The sequence below is a fragment of the Cervus elaphus genome, chromosome 19 (assembly GCF_910594005.1).
Source record: "Cervus elaphus chromosome 19, mCerEla1.1, whole genome shotgun sequence".
Taxonomy (NCBI): domain Eukaryota; kingdom Metazoa; phylum Chordata; class Mammalia; order Artiodactyla; family Cervidae; genus Cervus; species Cervus elaphus.
Window position 1 is genome coordinate 65913585 of NC_057833.1, and position 15719 is coordinate 65929303.

Consider the following 15719-nt stretch of genomic DNA (forward strand, 5'->3'; position numbering starts at 1 on the left):
GGTCAGGGACCTTCTGGGCACACAATCTGGTCTCTGGCATCCTCTGGGCTGGGGGGCAGGGCACCTGGGCTCCCTAGGGGAGCCGAGTTTGAGGGGGATGGGGTAGAATGCTCATCTAGCTGTGTCCAGTGCTGAAGCCAGGAGTGGGTCTTCAGTTCACAGGAACAGGTCTGTCTGCACCAAGATCACTGACCCCACGAAAACCTGCTTTTTACCTCAGTGTCCCAGAAACAGATGGACTTCTGGAACCAGCCCAGATATTTCCGGGCTGTTCAAGGGTCTTCTAGGTCTCAAAAGCAGGGTGTTTTCTCCTCCCTCAGGATCCCCATTTGTAAATGACCCTCTTTATTGGCACTATTCAGGGCCTAGGGAAAGTTTTCCTTCCCCGGGTCAGCAGGCTCTTGGGTCAAAACCATGTAATGTAAGCTGTCCCCAGGGCCTCAGAGCACCTCACCCCTTTGAGTGAGTCACATGTCCCTTACTCTTTCGGTTGCCACTCTGTTGGCTTTTTACCTCCTTTTCCATTATACATGTAATACATGAGCATTGTGAAAAATGGAAAGTTGAGAAAACTAGGAAGGAAATCATCTAAACACATAACATCCAGGCGTAACCCTGTTACCATGTTGGTGGTCTTCCTTCCAATGTTATTGCTTCTGTGGACTCTCTAGCCATTTGTTCCTTTTATGACCAATATACATTTATATTTATCCTAAATTTTAATTAAAAATCACAACATATGCGCTTTCACTTGTTACTTCATTCATTAAGTGTTTTAAAACATTTCTTTTAAAATCCCTGCGTCAGATTTTAGTAAATGAGGGACCAGAAGATTGCTCGGACAAGAGAGGCCTAACCAGATTATAGATAATGCTGAGGAGTGAACACGTGTGGGCACGTTCCTGTTCTTTCCTTAGGCTAGATCCATGGCTCTCAGACTCTAGCTTACATCGGAATCACCTGGGGGCTGATTCAATACAGATGCCCTGCCCTGGGTGCAGTGGTGGTGTTCCAAGTGTGTCTCTCCTCTTTCCTGCCAAGCCCTTACTTCCCAAAGACTCTGATATAAACCTTCAGGGTGGGTTGTTGCTTCTAAATCTCCACGTGAGTCTCACATGTGCCAGAACTCAGAACCACAGTAACGCTAAGAAGCCAGTTCTAGTCTTTTCAAAGTGGATTTAAGAATGACATAGACTCTGACCTGATGAATCAGCTTCCACAATGACTTTTATTTGTTTTGGTTGCGCTGGGTCTCTGTTGCTGGGTGCAGGCTCTCTCCAGCTGTGGTGAGCCAGGGACACTGTCTGTCAAGGTGTGTGCAGGCTTCTCGTGCCAGTGGTTTCTCCTGCTGCAGAGCTTTAGGCATGCAGGCTTCACTAGTTTTGGTGCATGGGCTCAGAAGCTGTGGCACATGGGCTTGCTTGTCTGGTGGCATAGGGGATCTTTCTGGACCAGACATTACACTTGTGTCCTCCAAGTACCACCGAGACACCAGGGAAGCCCATCCATGGTGACTCTTGAAGTCACAAGGTTCCAGTTCAATTTCTAAAGCTTTACCGTGGGTAGCATGGCCACGAGGCCACAGATAACAGTTTCCTAAAAACTAGGCTCAGAAAAAGAAAGACAAAGGAAAAAGTCTTTTTAAAAAGAAAGCATTTTCCCCTCTATGGCCGTGTTCATCCAGAATGTGCTATGCTTGGGATTCGAGAAGCTACTTGGTTTCCGTCATCTGTGTCTTTCCTTGGACAGTGTTTGTCTGGTCCTGGTCAGAGCAGAAGCCAAGAAGTCTATTTCTTGACCCTGTTGAGAATGACTGTGTTGGAGCCATCTTAAAGACGACACCAGAACCACGTCTGGGAGCTCAGTTAGGAATATGGACTTATCTTCCTCTAAGACTTTATAGACACCTGAGTGCCGCTTCAACCCCGGCCTGCCTGGTCAACCTTGGGGGCTGGATGTGATGCTTTCTTTTTGTCATGAATTAATTGCCTAATAGAGTCTTATACACAGGGTGTTTGTTGAGCTGTGGTGCTAAGAGTCTCTGGAGGTTAAACAACCCAGACCCCAGAATCAGAAATCCAGAAGAGGCTCCAGGAATTAAGAAATTCAGATCTAGAAGGACTGAAGATCCCACCAACCCAATTCCCTTGCATGTAGTCACCTAGAAACCAGGGGCCAGGGAAGCGGCATGACCACCCAGGACCCCCCAGCCAAGCCAGCTCCCCAGCAGGGACAGAAGCTGGAGACCTGAGACCAGTCTCCCCACTGCATAGCTTCTCCTCAGCCTCCTGCTTCCAAGCTGGCCTTGGGCAGACCCAGGAAAACCACATGAGTGTATCACACACGTCTTCCTTCCCAGAGACACGGCGGCTTCCTGGATGGGAATCCCCAGATTTTGTGCAACAAAGGGATGAGGAGCATTTTCCTGGAAAGCAGTGCTCAGTGAGTCCTGCTCACAGAGGCAAGGCCGATCCGAGCAGATGACCGACAAGCAGGACATTCTGTTACCGCCGAGGTCAGGACGAGGAGCGTTTCCAGCTTCTTCGAGCTGTGTCACTTCCTCTGCTCAGAGCCAGCCGATGTGGCTGTTAGATAAATGAGCCTTCGCTGCGGCTATATTAAGAAGGTGTGACTTCCTGTGCCATCTGCAAGGGGAACCTGTCTCGGTGGCCTCGCAGATTGCTAAGGCTCAGGCAAAGCTTAAGACTCCCTCCCTTAGGATGGAGTTGGGGACAAACTCTGACCTCACCATCCCACATGAAGGATTTGAGAACTCCTTGCACACTGCCAAGAGAGCCCCCAGGGCCACGTGGGCAAGGTGGAGGTAACACGTCCCATGGTGGTTGAAAGGCATGCTCGGCTGGCGTGCCCCCCAGGCTTGGGAAGATTTACATTTCAGCAGGTGGGTGAGGCAGTCCTGGCACACCTGTGTGAAGGGGACCCATCCAAAGCTGCCGAGCTCCAGGCACCGCCGTGGTCGGGGCCCAGGCAGGGACAGTTAGCCACTGGCTCGGGGGGAGGCTCTGCAGGTATGCCAGCCTTGGTTTCTGGGGTTGTTCCTAAGGGCAGCCCCGGGGGAGATGTGTGCACTTAACCCTCCAAGAGCAGACCGCAAAGAGGACATCCCACGTGGAAAGACACAGGTACACGTCTCTTTACGAGTCAGGACTTTTCTGACCGTGGAGCAAAGATGAAACCAAGCCAGCTGCTATGATAATCAGCTTGGCCCACGAAGCCCTTGGTTCTGTGCAAACCACATTTTCACCTCTGAGATCTTTGCTAGCCTCATGACAAGCCTATGAAGGTGTATATTGCCTGGCTGCCTTTCACAGACAAGAAAACTAGGGCACAGAGCAACGCCCTGAGTTATGCAGGGCCTCATGGACCAGATGAAAAGCCAGATTTCCTGACCTAGAGCCAACAAACCACATCCACTCTCTGTGTTCAGCTTCTCCTCCTCCCCAACTTGATCTGGGGAAAGGAGGTGAGCAAGACAGATTCCAGCCTGTGGGGAGCTTCTGTCTCCTGGAGGGACGTGGATGGAATGACCATAGACCAGTTGTAGCTCTGAGCAGGGGTGAAGGCCATGAAGGCAACGGGCCTGTGCCAGGGAGAACTGACTGGATCAGGAGAGGTCGGGGAAGGCTTTGCCACAGTGGTGTTTTCACTGGGAGTGGAAGGATGGGAGGGAGTTATCGAGGCAGAAGGGAGGGGAGAGCAGTTTGGGGCAGAGAGGAGTCTTGAGAAGCAAAATAAAAGGCATGTGCTCCTGAAGACCAACAACGTCAAAAGGCTGGGACAAGCCTGGAAAGTCCAGCTGTGCAGGGCTGGGGAGGCTGAAGGAAGGGGCTCTGTCTTCATCCTGAAAGCACCAGAGGCCACAGGGTGGGAAGAGCTCTTGTGCTGAAACAGAAATGGTCTGATCAGAAAGCACCTGCTCTTTCCGCACCTGCCAGAGAGGGGGGTGGGTTGGATCCTTCCCGTTTGCTGTCACATGCTGTGTGTCTAGGACAGAGCAAGAAGTGATGCCTGCATAAAGCGAAATTAGGGTTACCAGAGGGAGATGGATGGGAGAGGGGCAGATTAACACATCCACACTATTACACATAAACTAGATAAGCAACAAGGATTTACTGTATAGCACACGGAACTCTACTCAATATTCTATGATGGCCTATAATGGAATATAATTTTTAAAAAACCATTGAATCACTATGATGTACCATGGAAACTGACACAGTCCTGTAAATCAACTATACCCCAATATAAAAAAAATTGGGTATCTATAAACTTGCATCCAGCACTGTCTCAAATGTTGCTTGCCCTGAGCTTTTTATGAGCTTGGTGACCTCTGGGACTGCATTCCTCCTCCAGCACTTGGTCCAAAGTACAAGCTGGTTGCCAGTGGAGAGCTGACTGGGGAAGAAAGTTTGCAATGTCCTGCTCTTATAATGGGCTCTGCCTTTTTCTCCATCAGGGGCAGAAAGGAGATAGTGGCGTTACAGGCCCCCCAGGCAAACCTGGGCCTTCTGGTCAACCTGGCCGTCCGGGTCCCCCAGGCCCCCCAGGTCCTCCCTCTGCAGGTAAGAACTTCACTGCTTCACCTGGTCCAAAGTGTCAGCCTCTGGCCAGCCTCCCAGAGGGAGTCCAGCAGAGGTCGGACTTGAAATGCCTGCAGCAATTCAATACACTTCTAATTTATCCACCATTTGGCTTATTTGAGTTTTACACAAGGGAGATAAACACTATTAAGGTTTTGATTTAGCATTTTGGAGAACAAATAGAGGAGAGAAAAAGAAAAAAATCACATTGGTGATGTCATTGATACATGAAGTGAAAAATAACCAGCTAGTACTTCAACAGCGAACACCTCTTTATAGAAAAACATTTCATGGCTCCAAGCAATTCGGAGCAAAGATGACACTGCAAATTTTTCTTTCTTACACAGTGTTATGAAAGAGTCCATACAGATTTGCATTGACTATGGAAAGAGTTTATTACAAAGAAATGAAAGTCTCCCTTGAAGAGGCCATAGGTACACTGATACCTTGTTTTACTTGCATTTGAGGAGCTAAGCCTTTTATTTGGTTTGTTAGAAAGGAAGGCCTTTCACAGCACATCCTCTGTATTAACACAGCATCTCTTGGTGCTGTGTTTATGTAGATAAATACTGTTTACTGACTGTGCAAGATCCATTGTTTTCAGTTATGCAAAGGAACCAAAATTTTTATTCTAATTCTTTTCTTAAGAAAATGGAGGCATTTAAAATTCCAAAGTACACTTTCCCCCACTGTGTTTATGGGTAAATATTTACAAACACATCATAGGATGGCCAAGAAATATAATTCTGTTAGATCCTTGAAACCAAATGAAAACCGGCCCTGAGACTGCAACCAGCTAGGATGCTGGGAAAAATTCAATCTTGCACGTTAATGGGGTTCCCTCCACTTCTTCAACTGTCACAGAACAGTGGGGCAGAGATCCTGGGGGATTATGGTGAAAGGACATCATAGGAGGTCCCTCCAGCCCTTGACCGGCCCCATTCACCTCTGAAACCAGTTGCCCGAGGCCATGTGGTCACAGGGGTGACCACCATCCTCATACCAGGCTTGGGTGTCAGATCATCTCCAAACCTGGGAATCCTGGGCTTCAAAGGTCAGCTTTCCCAGGAGCACCCCACAACCGCTCCTCCTGAGATTTACAGTCTCCACGTCTCCAGGCTTTGGGGTCCCTGTCCTCCCACGTCTGGGGTGATCTCTCCTCTTCTGACCTCCAGCCCCTCCCTCCTCATGGTCCTCATACAGCGCTGCCCCTCTTGAGAACAGAAGGCAAACGTCGTCTAATGTGACCTGTTTCTCAGCAAGGGCAAGAAAGCACGGTCTAGCCACCCCCTTGAAATCGGGAAGGAAAAAGTAACGGAAGGACAAGCATCAGTCACTTCGGCATCCTGCCGCACCCATTTCTGTCTGTTAGGATCTGGCCCGAGCAGTAGCTTGGCCCCGTGTCCCTGCCCACACTGTCTCCCTGAGATGACTGGATGATCCGGATGAAAGTTCTTTGGGTCAGTCCTCTCCCTTCTTGGTTCTGAGGCAGGACATTTCCCTCAAGCTCACGACCCTGGGCTGCCAACCCCAGAGACTGACAGCACGGCCTGAAGCCTGGGTTTTGCTTTTGGAAGGGATGTTTTTGGCCCCTGGTGCATATTTCAGTTCAGTTTCAGTTTAGTCACTCAGTCCTGTCCAACTCTTTGCGACCCCATGAACCACAGCACGCCAGGCCTCCCTGTCCATCGCCAACTCCCGGAGTTTACTCAAACTCATGTCCATTGAGTCGGTGATTCCATCCAACCATCTCATCCTGTTGGCCCCTTCTCCTCCTGCCTTCAATCTTTCCCAGCATCTGAGTCTTTTCCAATGAGTCAGTTCTTTGCATCAGGTGGCCAAAGTATTGGAGTTTGAGCTTCAGCATCAGTCCTTCCAATGAATATTCAGGACTGATTTCATTTAGGATGGGCTGGTTGGATCTCCTTGCAGTCCAGGGGACTCTCAAGAGTCTTCTCCAACACCAAAGTTCAAAAGCATCAGTTCTTCTGCGCTCAGCTTTCTTTATAGTCCAACTCTCACATCCATACATGACTACTGGAAAAACCATAACTTTGACTACACAGACCTTGTTGGCAAAGTAATGTCTTTGCCTTTTAATATGCTGTCTAGGTTGGTAATAGCTTTTCTTCCAAGGAGCAAGCATCTTTTAATTTCATGGCTGCAGTCACCATCTGCAGTGATTTTGGGTCCCAAGAAAATGAAGTCTGTCACTGTTTCCCCATCTATTTGCCATGAAGTAATGGGATCAGATGCCATGATCTTAGTTTTCTGAATGCTGAGCTTTAAACCAACTTTTTCACTCTTCTCTTTCACTTTCATCAAGAGGCTCTTTAGTTCTTCGTCACTTTCTGCCATAAGAGTGGTGTCATCTGCATATTTGAGGTTACTGATATTTCTCCCAGCAATCTTGATTCCAGCTTGTGCTTCATCCAGCCCAGTGTTTCTCATGATGTACTCTGCGTATAAGTTAAATAAGCAGGGTGACAATATACAGCCTTGATGGACTCCTTTCCCAATTTGGAACCAGTCTGTTGTTCCATGTCCAGTTCTAACTGTTGCTTCTTGACCTGCAAAGAGGTTTCTCAAGAGGCAGGTCAGGTGGTCTGGTATGCCCATCTCTTTCAGAGTTTTCCACAGTTTGTTGTGATCCACACAGTCAAAGGCTTTGGCATAGTCAATAAAGCAGAAGTAGATGTTTTTCTGGAACTCTCTTGCTTTTTCAATGATCCAGCGGATGTTGGCAATTTGATCTCTGGTTCCTCTGCCTTTTCTAAAACCAGTTTGAACATCTGGAAGTTCATGGTTCACGTATTGCTGAAGCCTGGCTTGGAGAATTTTGAGCATTACTTTACTAGCATGTGAAATGAGTGCAATTATGCGGTAATTTGAGCCCACTTTGGCATTGCCTTTCTTTGGGATTGGAATGAAAACTGACCTTTTCCAGTCCTATGGCCATTGCTGAGCTTTCCCAATTTGCTGGCATATTGAGTGCAGCACTTTCACAGCATCATCTTTTAGGATTTGAAATAGTTCAACTGGAATTCCATCACCTCCACTAGTTTTGTTCGTAGTGGATGCTTCCTAAGGCCCACTGGACTTCACATTCCAGGATGTCTGGCTCTAGGTGAGTGATCACACCATCGTGATTATCTGGGTCGTGAAGATCTTTTTTGTACAGTTCTTCTGTGTATTCTTGCCACCTCTTCTTTTTGGGGTATTTAAGGGCTCACAAAACTAAGGAATAGCCAGGGAGCCTGTGGTTGGGTGGCATCCTCCTCAAACGAAGACCTCAGTGGTCCCACAGTGTATCTGACTTGAATCCCGGTTCCCCACTCAAGCGTGGGGTGGGGTGGGAAGGGCAGGGCTTGGAGACCCTCATCCGCCCCCTTGGCTGCCGGCTGGATTGTCTTGTCAGCCTCTGGGGGACTGCAGCCCCTCCCTGTCGCAGGGCCAATGTAGCCCTGTATTGTCTCCTTGGTTGTCCAACACCCTCTCCTTCAGCCTGCTGTGCCATTGCCCCGTTCCTGGCCCCCTCCCCCACACCACCCTCTGTCCTCCAGAGGACTCTGCTCCTGGTTGGGCTGGAGCATATTCCTAAAGTCCTTCTGGTTCACCTGGCCTGACACAGCGTTCCTGTCAGCCCCGGGACCACCCTACCACCTCCTCTCCTTCCTCCCGAGCTCTCTCTTCTGCACTCTTCCTGGTTCCTGATGGGACATCTCCTTCCCTCAGGCTGCGGTCCCCGCTGCATCTGCGACAGTCCCTTGCTGGTGACTGCTTCCTACAGGTGTGTCTCTTCTTCCTCCTGGTGGCAGGTCCTTGAGGCAGGGTCCTGGCTGAGTCAGCTTTGCACCCCCCATTTGCACCCACCTGTAGGTGCTCACACACCGGGGCCCCTTTAGCTGTCAGGCTGCCCCCTCCACCGATCATTGCACAGCAGCCAAGCAGGATGCAGGGGGGCTGTTTGACTGATGTCCCTTCCCTGTGCCTTCCTTTGGGTCACTTCCCCTCTGTGGAGCCTCCCAGAGTGAGGGAACTGAAGAAAATGGGGCAAGAATCCTGCTCTTTGGAAATGTTTCTTTTTGGGGGGCGGGGGGTGGGGACAGTAGGAGAGGGAGGCGTTTAGAAGAGACCTTCCCTGTGCCCGGGACCAGTTAGATCATCATCAGGAGTTGGAACAGGCCTCCAAACTCATTTCTGAGACTACCTTTGAGAGCCTGGTGAAGTTCCACTCTCGGGAAAAAAACATGTGTCTACCTACACCCAGAGCTCCAGACCCCTTGTCCCAAATCCATCTTGGGATATTCTCGGGCTCTGTGGGCCCCAGGTTAACCTCCCCTGGTCTGATCCTACCCTCCCTTTGTAGATGAGAACTTCGAGCCTCAGAGATCCCCCAAGGTCACCGAGCAGACTGGTGGCCACTCCTGGTCCGAAATCCGCCTGTGATGCCCAGTCCCCTGACCCTCCCACGCAGCCACGGAGCCTCTGCAGGGACTGAGTGGGGTGGGGGTGATGGGACAGCCCAGGACTCCTCTGCTTTCTTCCAGATTCCCCTTTGAGACTTGCTCCCATCGCAGCAGCAGCCGGTGGGGATGGGAGGTCCCTTAGGCAGCGAGGCAGAGCTGGTCCTCTGGCTGCCAGGAGATGGAGAGGCTGCTCGCTGAACACACTCCGAGAGGCTGAGGCTGGGGAGTTCAGGCGGCTATGCCCTTCAGGGCAGCCTGGCAGGAATCGGGCAGATGTAACAGATGCCCCTGGACAGCTGGGAGGAAGCGGTAGGGGGAGGGGGCAGGAAGCAGGCTCCCCGCCACGTCCTGTTGTCCTATCTCGAAGCCACCTCTGTTGCTGTTGACCAGTGCTGGAGGGGTGAGAGGGTGGGCAGGATGGTGCTGGGGAGCGGGAGGAGGCAGGAGCTTGTCACGACCCAAGGTAACCAAGAAAGAGGGGCTGGGGGCCGGAGGAGGGAACAGCAGCAAAAGGCCTTGAAAATGTAATTTGCAATAACCAAATTACGAGTTTGGTGGAGTCCTTCCTGTCCCCAGACAGGGCATAAGTGAATCAATGTGCTACCTGGGAATTGCCAGCTTCCTGCCCACATCAGTAATTCTTGGACGTATGTCTTTGGAACAGCCTAGTGTCAGGTGGACATGAATTCAAATCTCAGCCTCACCACTGATTAGCTGGATTAACGGGACAGATACCACGGTTCTGGAGGAAAAGCTGGGATCACACAGGCAGCTAGAAGATGGCCCACATGATGCTCTCCCATCCTTGGCTACAGAGCACTCCCATCTCAGTTTCCCCAGGTGCAAACTCCCCAGAGCATTCCTGAGTGGGTGGAGTCTCTCTCCGAGCAGGAGACTGGCATTCCACCCAGACTGTGTCTATTTCTGGTTAGGACGAATGACCACAGCTTGGTGTAAGATGCTGGCGGGCCTCCCTTCCCTGAAGGCTGACAGCATTCTGATCTGTCCACCGGCTCAGGACGTCTCAGGGTGTGGGCGGCCCCACAGGGGTCTCCTCCTGCTGCTGCAACTGCCTCCGCCGGGTTCTGACCCAGACCTCTCCCCTGGGGTCATGTTCTCCGCACCCTTGTGGGATGTGTAGACTGTGTCCCCAGTTGCTGACTGCCCTGGGCACAGCTGTCCAACCTGAAACCAACGACTGGCTCGTCTCCAAGCCCCTGCATAATTTCCCAGAAGGAAGGGGTATTTACTTATTTCTGTTTTCAGTGCCCATCTTTTCCTGTTGGATGGCCCTGGCTCTAGCATTTTTCTGCCAACTAGAGAGGGACCTCTAGTCTTTTCCGAAGAGCTTAGTTCGTCTGGGTTCGTTCATCTGATCATCAAACATGCACTCTGTCCCCTGCTGGGTGCCACACCCTGGTGAGTGAAGACAGGCATCTACCTGCCCTCGTGGAGGTGAGCGTCCAATCCTCCAGGAGACGCAGCTGGCCAGATGATCTTACAGGGAACTGAATCACAGAGACAGCTGCCAGTAAGACAGGGCGTGGGGAACCACAGAACTGTCCTCAGTATAAGCAGGATGGAGCAGGAGGGTTCAGGAAGGCTTTCCTGAGGAAGTCATGTTTGAACCCAGATCAGGAGTGAGCGAGGAGGTGCCTGGTGAGGGAGGGATGGAGGCTGGAGAGGAGGACAGTCTGGAGGGGGTTTGTGCGAAGACCATTTCCCAAGCCCAGTGGCTAGAAACCTCGGTGCTCCCTGGAATCATCGTGAGAGCTTTGAAAAGCGCAGTTGCCTGAGTTCCTTTCACAGCAGTCCTGATGGAACTGGTCTGGAGTGTGGCCTGGGCATTAGGGCCTTTACAAATCCAGGTGAGAACTACCAACCTTAGCAGGTCTCCCACCTAGCAGGGAGTGAATTTCCCCATCATGTCTTTTTCAGACACTCAGAATCAGGGAAGAAAAAAATAGGCTGAGCATTTTCAAACATCCCATTTTCTTCTAGAAGAAATCAAAGAAACCCACACTCAGAGTTTCCTTTGTAAAGTTCCTATATATAAGAACAAAATAAAATAAGAAAAAATGAAAGTTATCAGCCAGTAACATGCTCATCAATAAGAAGTTCTTAGGTGGTGCTAGTGGTAAAGAACCCACCTGTCAATGCAGGAGATGTAACAGGAGGGTTTGATCCCTGGGTGAAGAAGAGGAGGGCATGGCAACCCACTTCAGTAATCTTGGGCTGCCCAGGTGGCGCTAGTGGTAAAGAACCTACCTGCCAATGCAAGAGACTTAAGAGACGCAGGTTCAATCCCTGGGTGGGGAAAATCCCCTGGAGGAGGACATGGCAACCCACTTCAGTAATCTTGCCTGGAGAATTGCACGGACAGAGGAGCCTGGTGGGCTACAGTCCATGGGGTCAAAAGAGTCGGACACGACTGAAGAAACTTGGCACACAAACATAAAGGATTGTTTTCCTCCTACAGCAAAGAAGTCCAGGGGCAGACAGTGGCTGGCTTTGGTTCAGCCTCTAGGTGTCGCTCTCAGGGTCCCAGGTCCCACAAGGCCCTTGCCGTCCCTGTATGCTGGCTTATTTTACTTCAGGGTCGTAGCACAGCTGCTGCAGCACCGGCCATCTTGTCTGTCTTCCAGGCAAGAAGAAGGAGGCAGCGATGTCCTCATCCAGCTCTGCTTCTCCCTTATCAGGATAGGCTTTCCCAGAAGCTCACCCTTCTTCCACCACAGACCTTGCATTGGCCAACACTGTGGCACATGGTCACCTCCAGGGGCAAGGGGGTCTGGGGAGTAGAATGTCTAGTGTCTAAACTGTGGAGAGAGGGAAGGGAGGAAGAGGGTTGGCAAAGGTGCTGTGTTTAGGGGACCCACAGCTTGGACCAGAAGTACCTCTCTGGACCTCTCCTCCAGGCCTCTCTGCAACACTGTGGACTTCAGGCTTCTTTCTGTCGTGAAGCTTGTGGACACCTCCCTGGGCTGTTTGCTTTTCTCTTCCTTTGCTCTGATAACAGCGGTTTGTTGCTTTCTAGGACAACTTGTAATGGGACCCAAGGGGGAAAGAGGATTTCCTGGGCCCCCAGGAAGATGTCTTTGTGGACCTCCCATGAATGTGAATAACCCTTCCTATGGGGAGTCTGTGTATGGGCCCAGCTCCCGAGTTCCTGTGGTAAGGCTCTTCTGGGAGAAATCTGGGGTGCTCACCCCTCAGGACATGATTGATGACCCCCTGGGGTTTGTAAAAACCTTTTAAGTAAAATTTATTTCCCCGTTACACTGGGCACAAACTTGTTATAGGAAACTGGAAAAAAGGGGGGAAATCCAAAGAAGAAAACCTAGATATCGTTGTGGGTCCATTGTGGAGCATTTTCTGTGTCTTTTTCGTTTGGCCATGCCATTCGGCTTGCAGGATTTTAATTCCCTAACCAGGGATTGAACCTGGGCTCCAACGGTGAAAGCACTGAGTCCTAACCACTAGACTGTCTTTTTTAAAGAAACACATTGTGGAACATTGCAAGTAAATACCAAAGCAGAACAAATAGTGTAAGGAACCCCCATGTCCTCTTTACCCAAGTTCAACAATGATCAAGTCCCAGCTCATCTCCTTTCTTCTTTATATTTAATGTATGACAGCCCACCCTCCTTTGGATTACTTTGAAGTAAACCCTGGACATAAATTCATCGTTCAAATGGATACATAATAATCCATGCATCAGGTGGCTGTGCTATGATTTATTTAACCAGAGCCCTATTTTCAGAAATGGATCAAGTGCTCCAAGCTTTTCCCTGATATAATAGCATTGTAATAAATGCCTTTGAGTGTAAGAATTTTAAGTCATTTCCAGATGTTGAAAGACTTGATTAAATGACATCACCTTTTTATTGAAGTCTTTGTAACACTTCAAAGGTTTAAAAATCTTAAACCTTGGTAGATATTTTTATTCCAAACTCAGACATTCTGAACTGGGTTGGGAGGCTGTGGGAATCATTAGCCCTCACTTCAGGAGGCACGCGGGAGCACAAATGCCAGCCCTCTTCACTGACCACCAGCCCCCGACAGGGCCTGTTTCCTCCTCTGGCTCTTTAAGCCCTGCTCCCCAGGGAAGTGTTTTCTGGGACCCTCACCAGTGTGTTCTCCGGCAGATCTTTGTGGTCAACAACCAGGAGGAACTGGAGAGGCTGAACACCCAGAATGCCATCGCCTTCCGCAGAGACCAGAGGTCCCTGTACTTCAAGGACAGCCTTGGCTGGCTCCCCGTCCAGGTACCCAAGGTGGTGCTCCGCAGAGGGATGCACCTGCGAAGGAAGGGGAGGCCCGGCGCAGAGCTTTCTGTGGAGGGTTAAGCGCCCCCTCACCTGGCCTCTGAGAGCTCTCTGGGCCCCGGGCCCCCGCCTGCAGCCTCCGCTCTGGGTCCAGGCTCCAGACGGGGCTCCCTGGGCTCCCCGAGGCCCAGCCTCCCCGCCGACCGCAGAGCTCTGGCCCCGGGACAGAAGTGCCCTGTCTCCACCGCCCTGTGCCCACCCCGCTCCTCTGTCCCCGGCGTCCCGGGCTGCCTGGCACGCCGTCCCTGGTAACTGCACTGTGTTTCTCCGGCCAGCTGACACCCGTCCACCCCCGGGACTACCCTGGAGACCACCGCGGCTCCTGCGGGGACGGGGTCCTGCAGCTGGGGGAGGAGTGTGACGACGGGAACACAGACGCTGGTGATGACTGCATCCGTGAGTGGGGCCCGGCCCCGGGGAACCAGCAAGCCCCACCGCGGGGCGGGGGTCAGGCCGCGCTGCTTTTGGACAGTTCGTAGAGCCACCGCTGGGCTGCTAGAGGGGATGACCGTCCTCGCTCAGGCCAGATGTAAACCATCCCACCTTCCGAGGATGGTGATGGGACTGCCGTCAAGGGTTTGGGCCCCGGAAAAGCCACGGGGCCCTCCCTTTTCTCCTGAATCCTACTTCTTGCAAGGCAAAACCCACACTCTGATCGAAAGAGAAAGGTGGTGCAGGAGGACTGAGAGACCGATGGGAGAAGCCGAGGCTCTGAATCGGGCTCGCTCTCAGCAGACGGAGTCCTCAGAGCTGAGAGCTAGGGGACGGGGAGGCCAAGCGGCCCTCAGGCTCACGGATGTGACGGGACAGGCAGGCGTCCTAGCACCAGAGCGTCCCTTTTCCCTCTTCTTTTAAAAGTCAAGGGACGAAAGCAGGAGGTGAGGAGCTTCAGAGTCAGGTGGAGTTCGGAGGCGGCGCTCAGAGCCACCGACTCACCTGGTCTCCACTGAGTCACCCCGTCTCAGAGGGGCGGCTACGGGGTGAGTGGGGTGACTGAGGGCGTCCCTGAAAACTAGGTGTGATGGGCATGGACGGCGGAAGCCTTGAGATCCCGTGAGCCAACGTCACGGGGACGGTCTGGGTGCCGTCGGGGCCGGACGCCCCTTCCCTGCATGGCTTCTCAGGCCCTGCGGGGAAGAGCCGGGCTCCGGGCTCCGGGTCAAGGCCGGGGACGCATGGGTGCCCAGCGCGGGTCCCTCACCAGCCAGGAGCTCGGAGGCTGAAGCGGCTGCTTCTCCCGGGAAGCTGCTCTTCCCCTGACGGTTCCGGGCCTCGATTCCTGAGAGGCCGGCTCTGCCCGCAGGCCCCCGGCCCCTCGTGTAGGTGACACAGCAGGAAGGACTGCCTAAGGGTCTCAAGCCCCTATTGGCTCAGACAGTAAAGCGTCTGCCTGCAATGTGGGAGACCCGGGTTCGATCCCTGGGCTGGGAAGATTCCCCTGGAGGAGGAAGTGGCAACCCACTCCAGGACTTTTGCCTGGGAAATCCCACGGAAGGAGGAGCCTGGTGGGCTACAGTTCACCGGGTCGCAAAGAGCCGGACACGACTGAGCGACTCCAGTTTAGTTTTTCGGCAAGCTGTAAAGACGAGAGTTCATACTCCCGGCCCCTCTCCCCTCCGACGAGAACAGTGGAAGACGGTCTGGCTCCTATGGGAACACAGGGTCCCCTGGAGGCTCCCTGCAGACACCAGAGCGCCTCCCGCCCCAGGCCGTCACTGAGCCCGGGGCCCGCGGTCTCCCGACCCTTGCCGTGCGGGAACCAGCAGTGGTTCCGCGATGGGGGGGGGGGGGGGGGGGGCGCTGTCCAGGCCCCAGGCTGGGACAAGGACACCAAGGCCGGGGTGGGCTCTCGGCTGACGCGCGGCGGGCCTGGACCGGGCCCAGCGCCCACCTTCCGTCGGGTTGGGGTCTGGACCCTTGTGGAAGGCCGCGCGAGAGAGGAGGGCCCGTCCGGTCACGCGGTCCTGCCGGGCCATCCCCTCCCCTCCCCTCAGGGCTGTGTCCCCGCAGGCTGCCGCCGGGCCTACTGCGGAGATGGCCACCGGCACCGGGGTGTGGAGGACTGCGACGGCGCGGACTTCGGCCACCTGACCTGTGAGACCTATCTCCCCGGGTAGGGACCGCCTTGCGGGCTTGACCACTCCCCGGCTCCCCGCTTTCCTTCACAAATACGTTCCTGAGCAGCTCTTTGTGCCCGTGGCTTTGTGGATACCGGGGAACGGTGACGCACGACGCACGCAGCCCCGGCTCACGTCACACGCAGCCTCACGTCACGCAGCCCCGGCTCACGTCACACGCAGCCCCAGCTCACGTCACACGCA

General features: G+C 52.8%; 1 protein-coding gene across 2 annotated transcripts in view; it reads left to right on the forward strand.

Annotated features, from left to right (window-relative positions):
* COLQ (collagen like tail subunit of asymmetric acetylcholinesterase) overlaps positions 1-15719 on the forward strand; it is a 65390-nt gene that overhangs the window by 46701 nt on the left and 2970 nt on the right. For both annotated transcript variants that reach the window (XM_043875097.1, XM_043875096.1), the window contains exons 12-16: positions 4478-4583; positions 12108-12244; positions 13219-13338; positions 13674-13794; positions 15409-15511. In XM_043875097.1, the coding sequence (XP_043731032.1) occupies positions 4478-4583; positions 12108-12244; positions 13219-13338; positions 13674-13794; positions 15409-15511 (587 nt within the window). The remainder of the gene's footprint in view (positions 1-4477; positions 4584-12107; positions 12245-13218; positions 13339-13673; positions 13795-15408; positions 15512-15719) is intronic.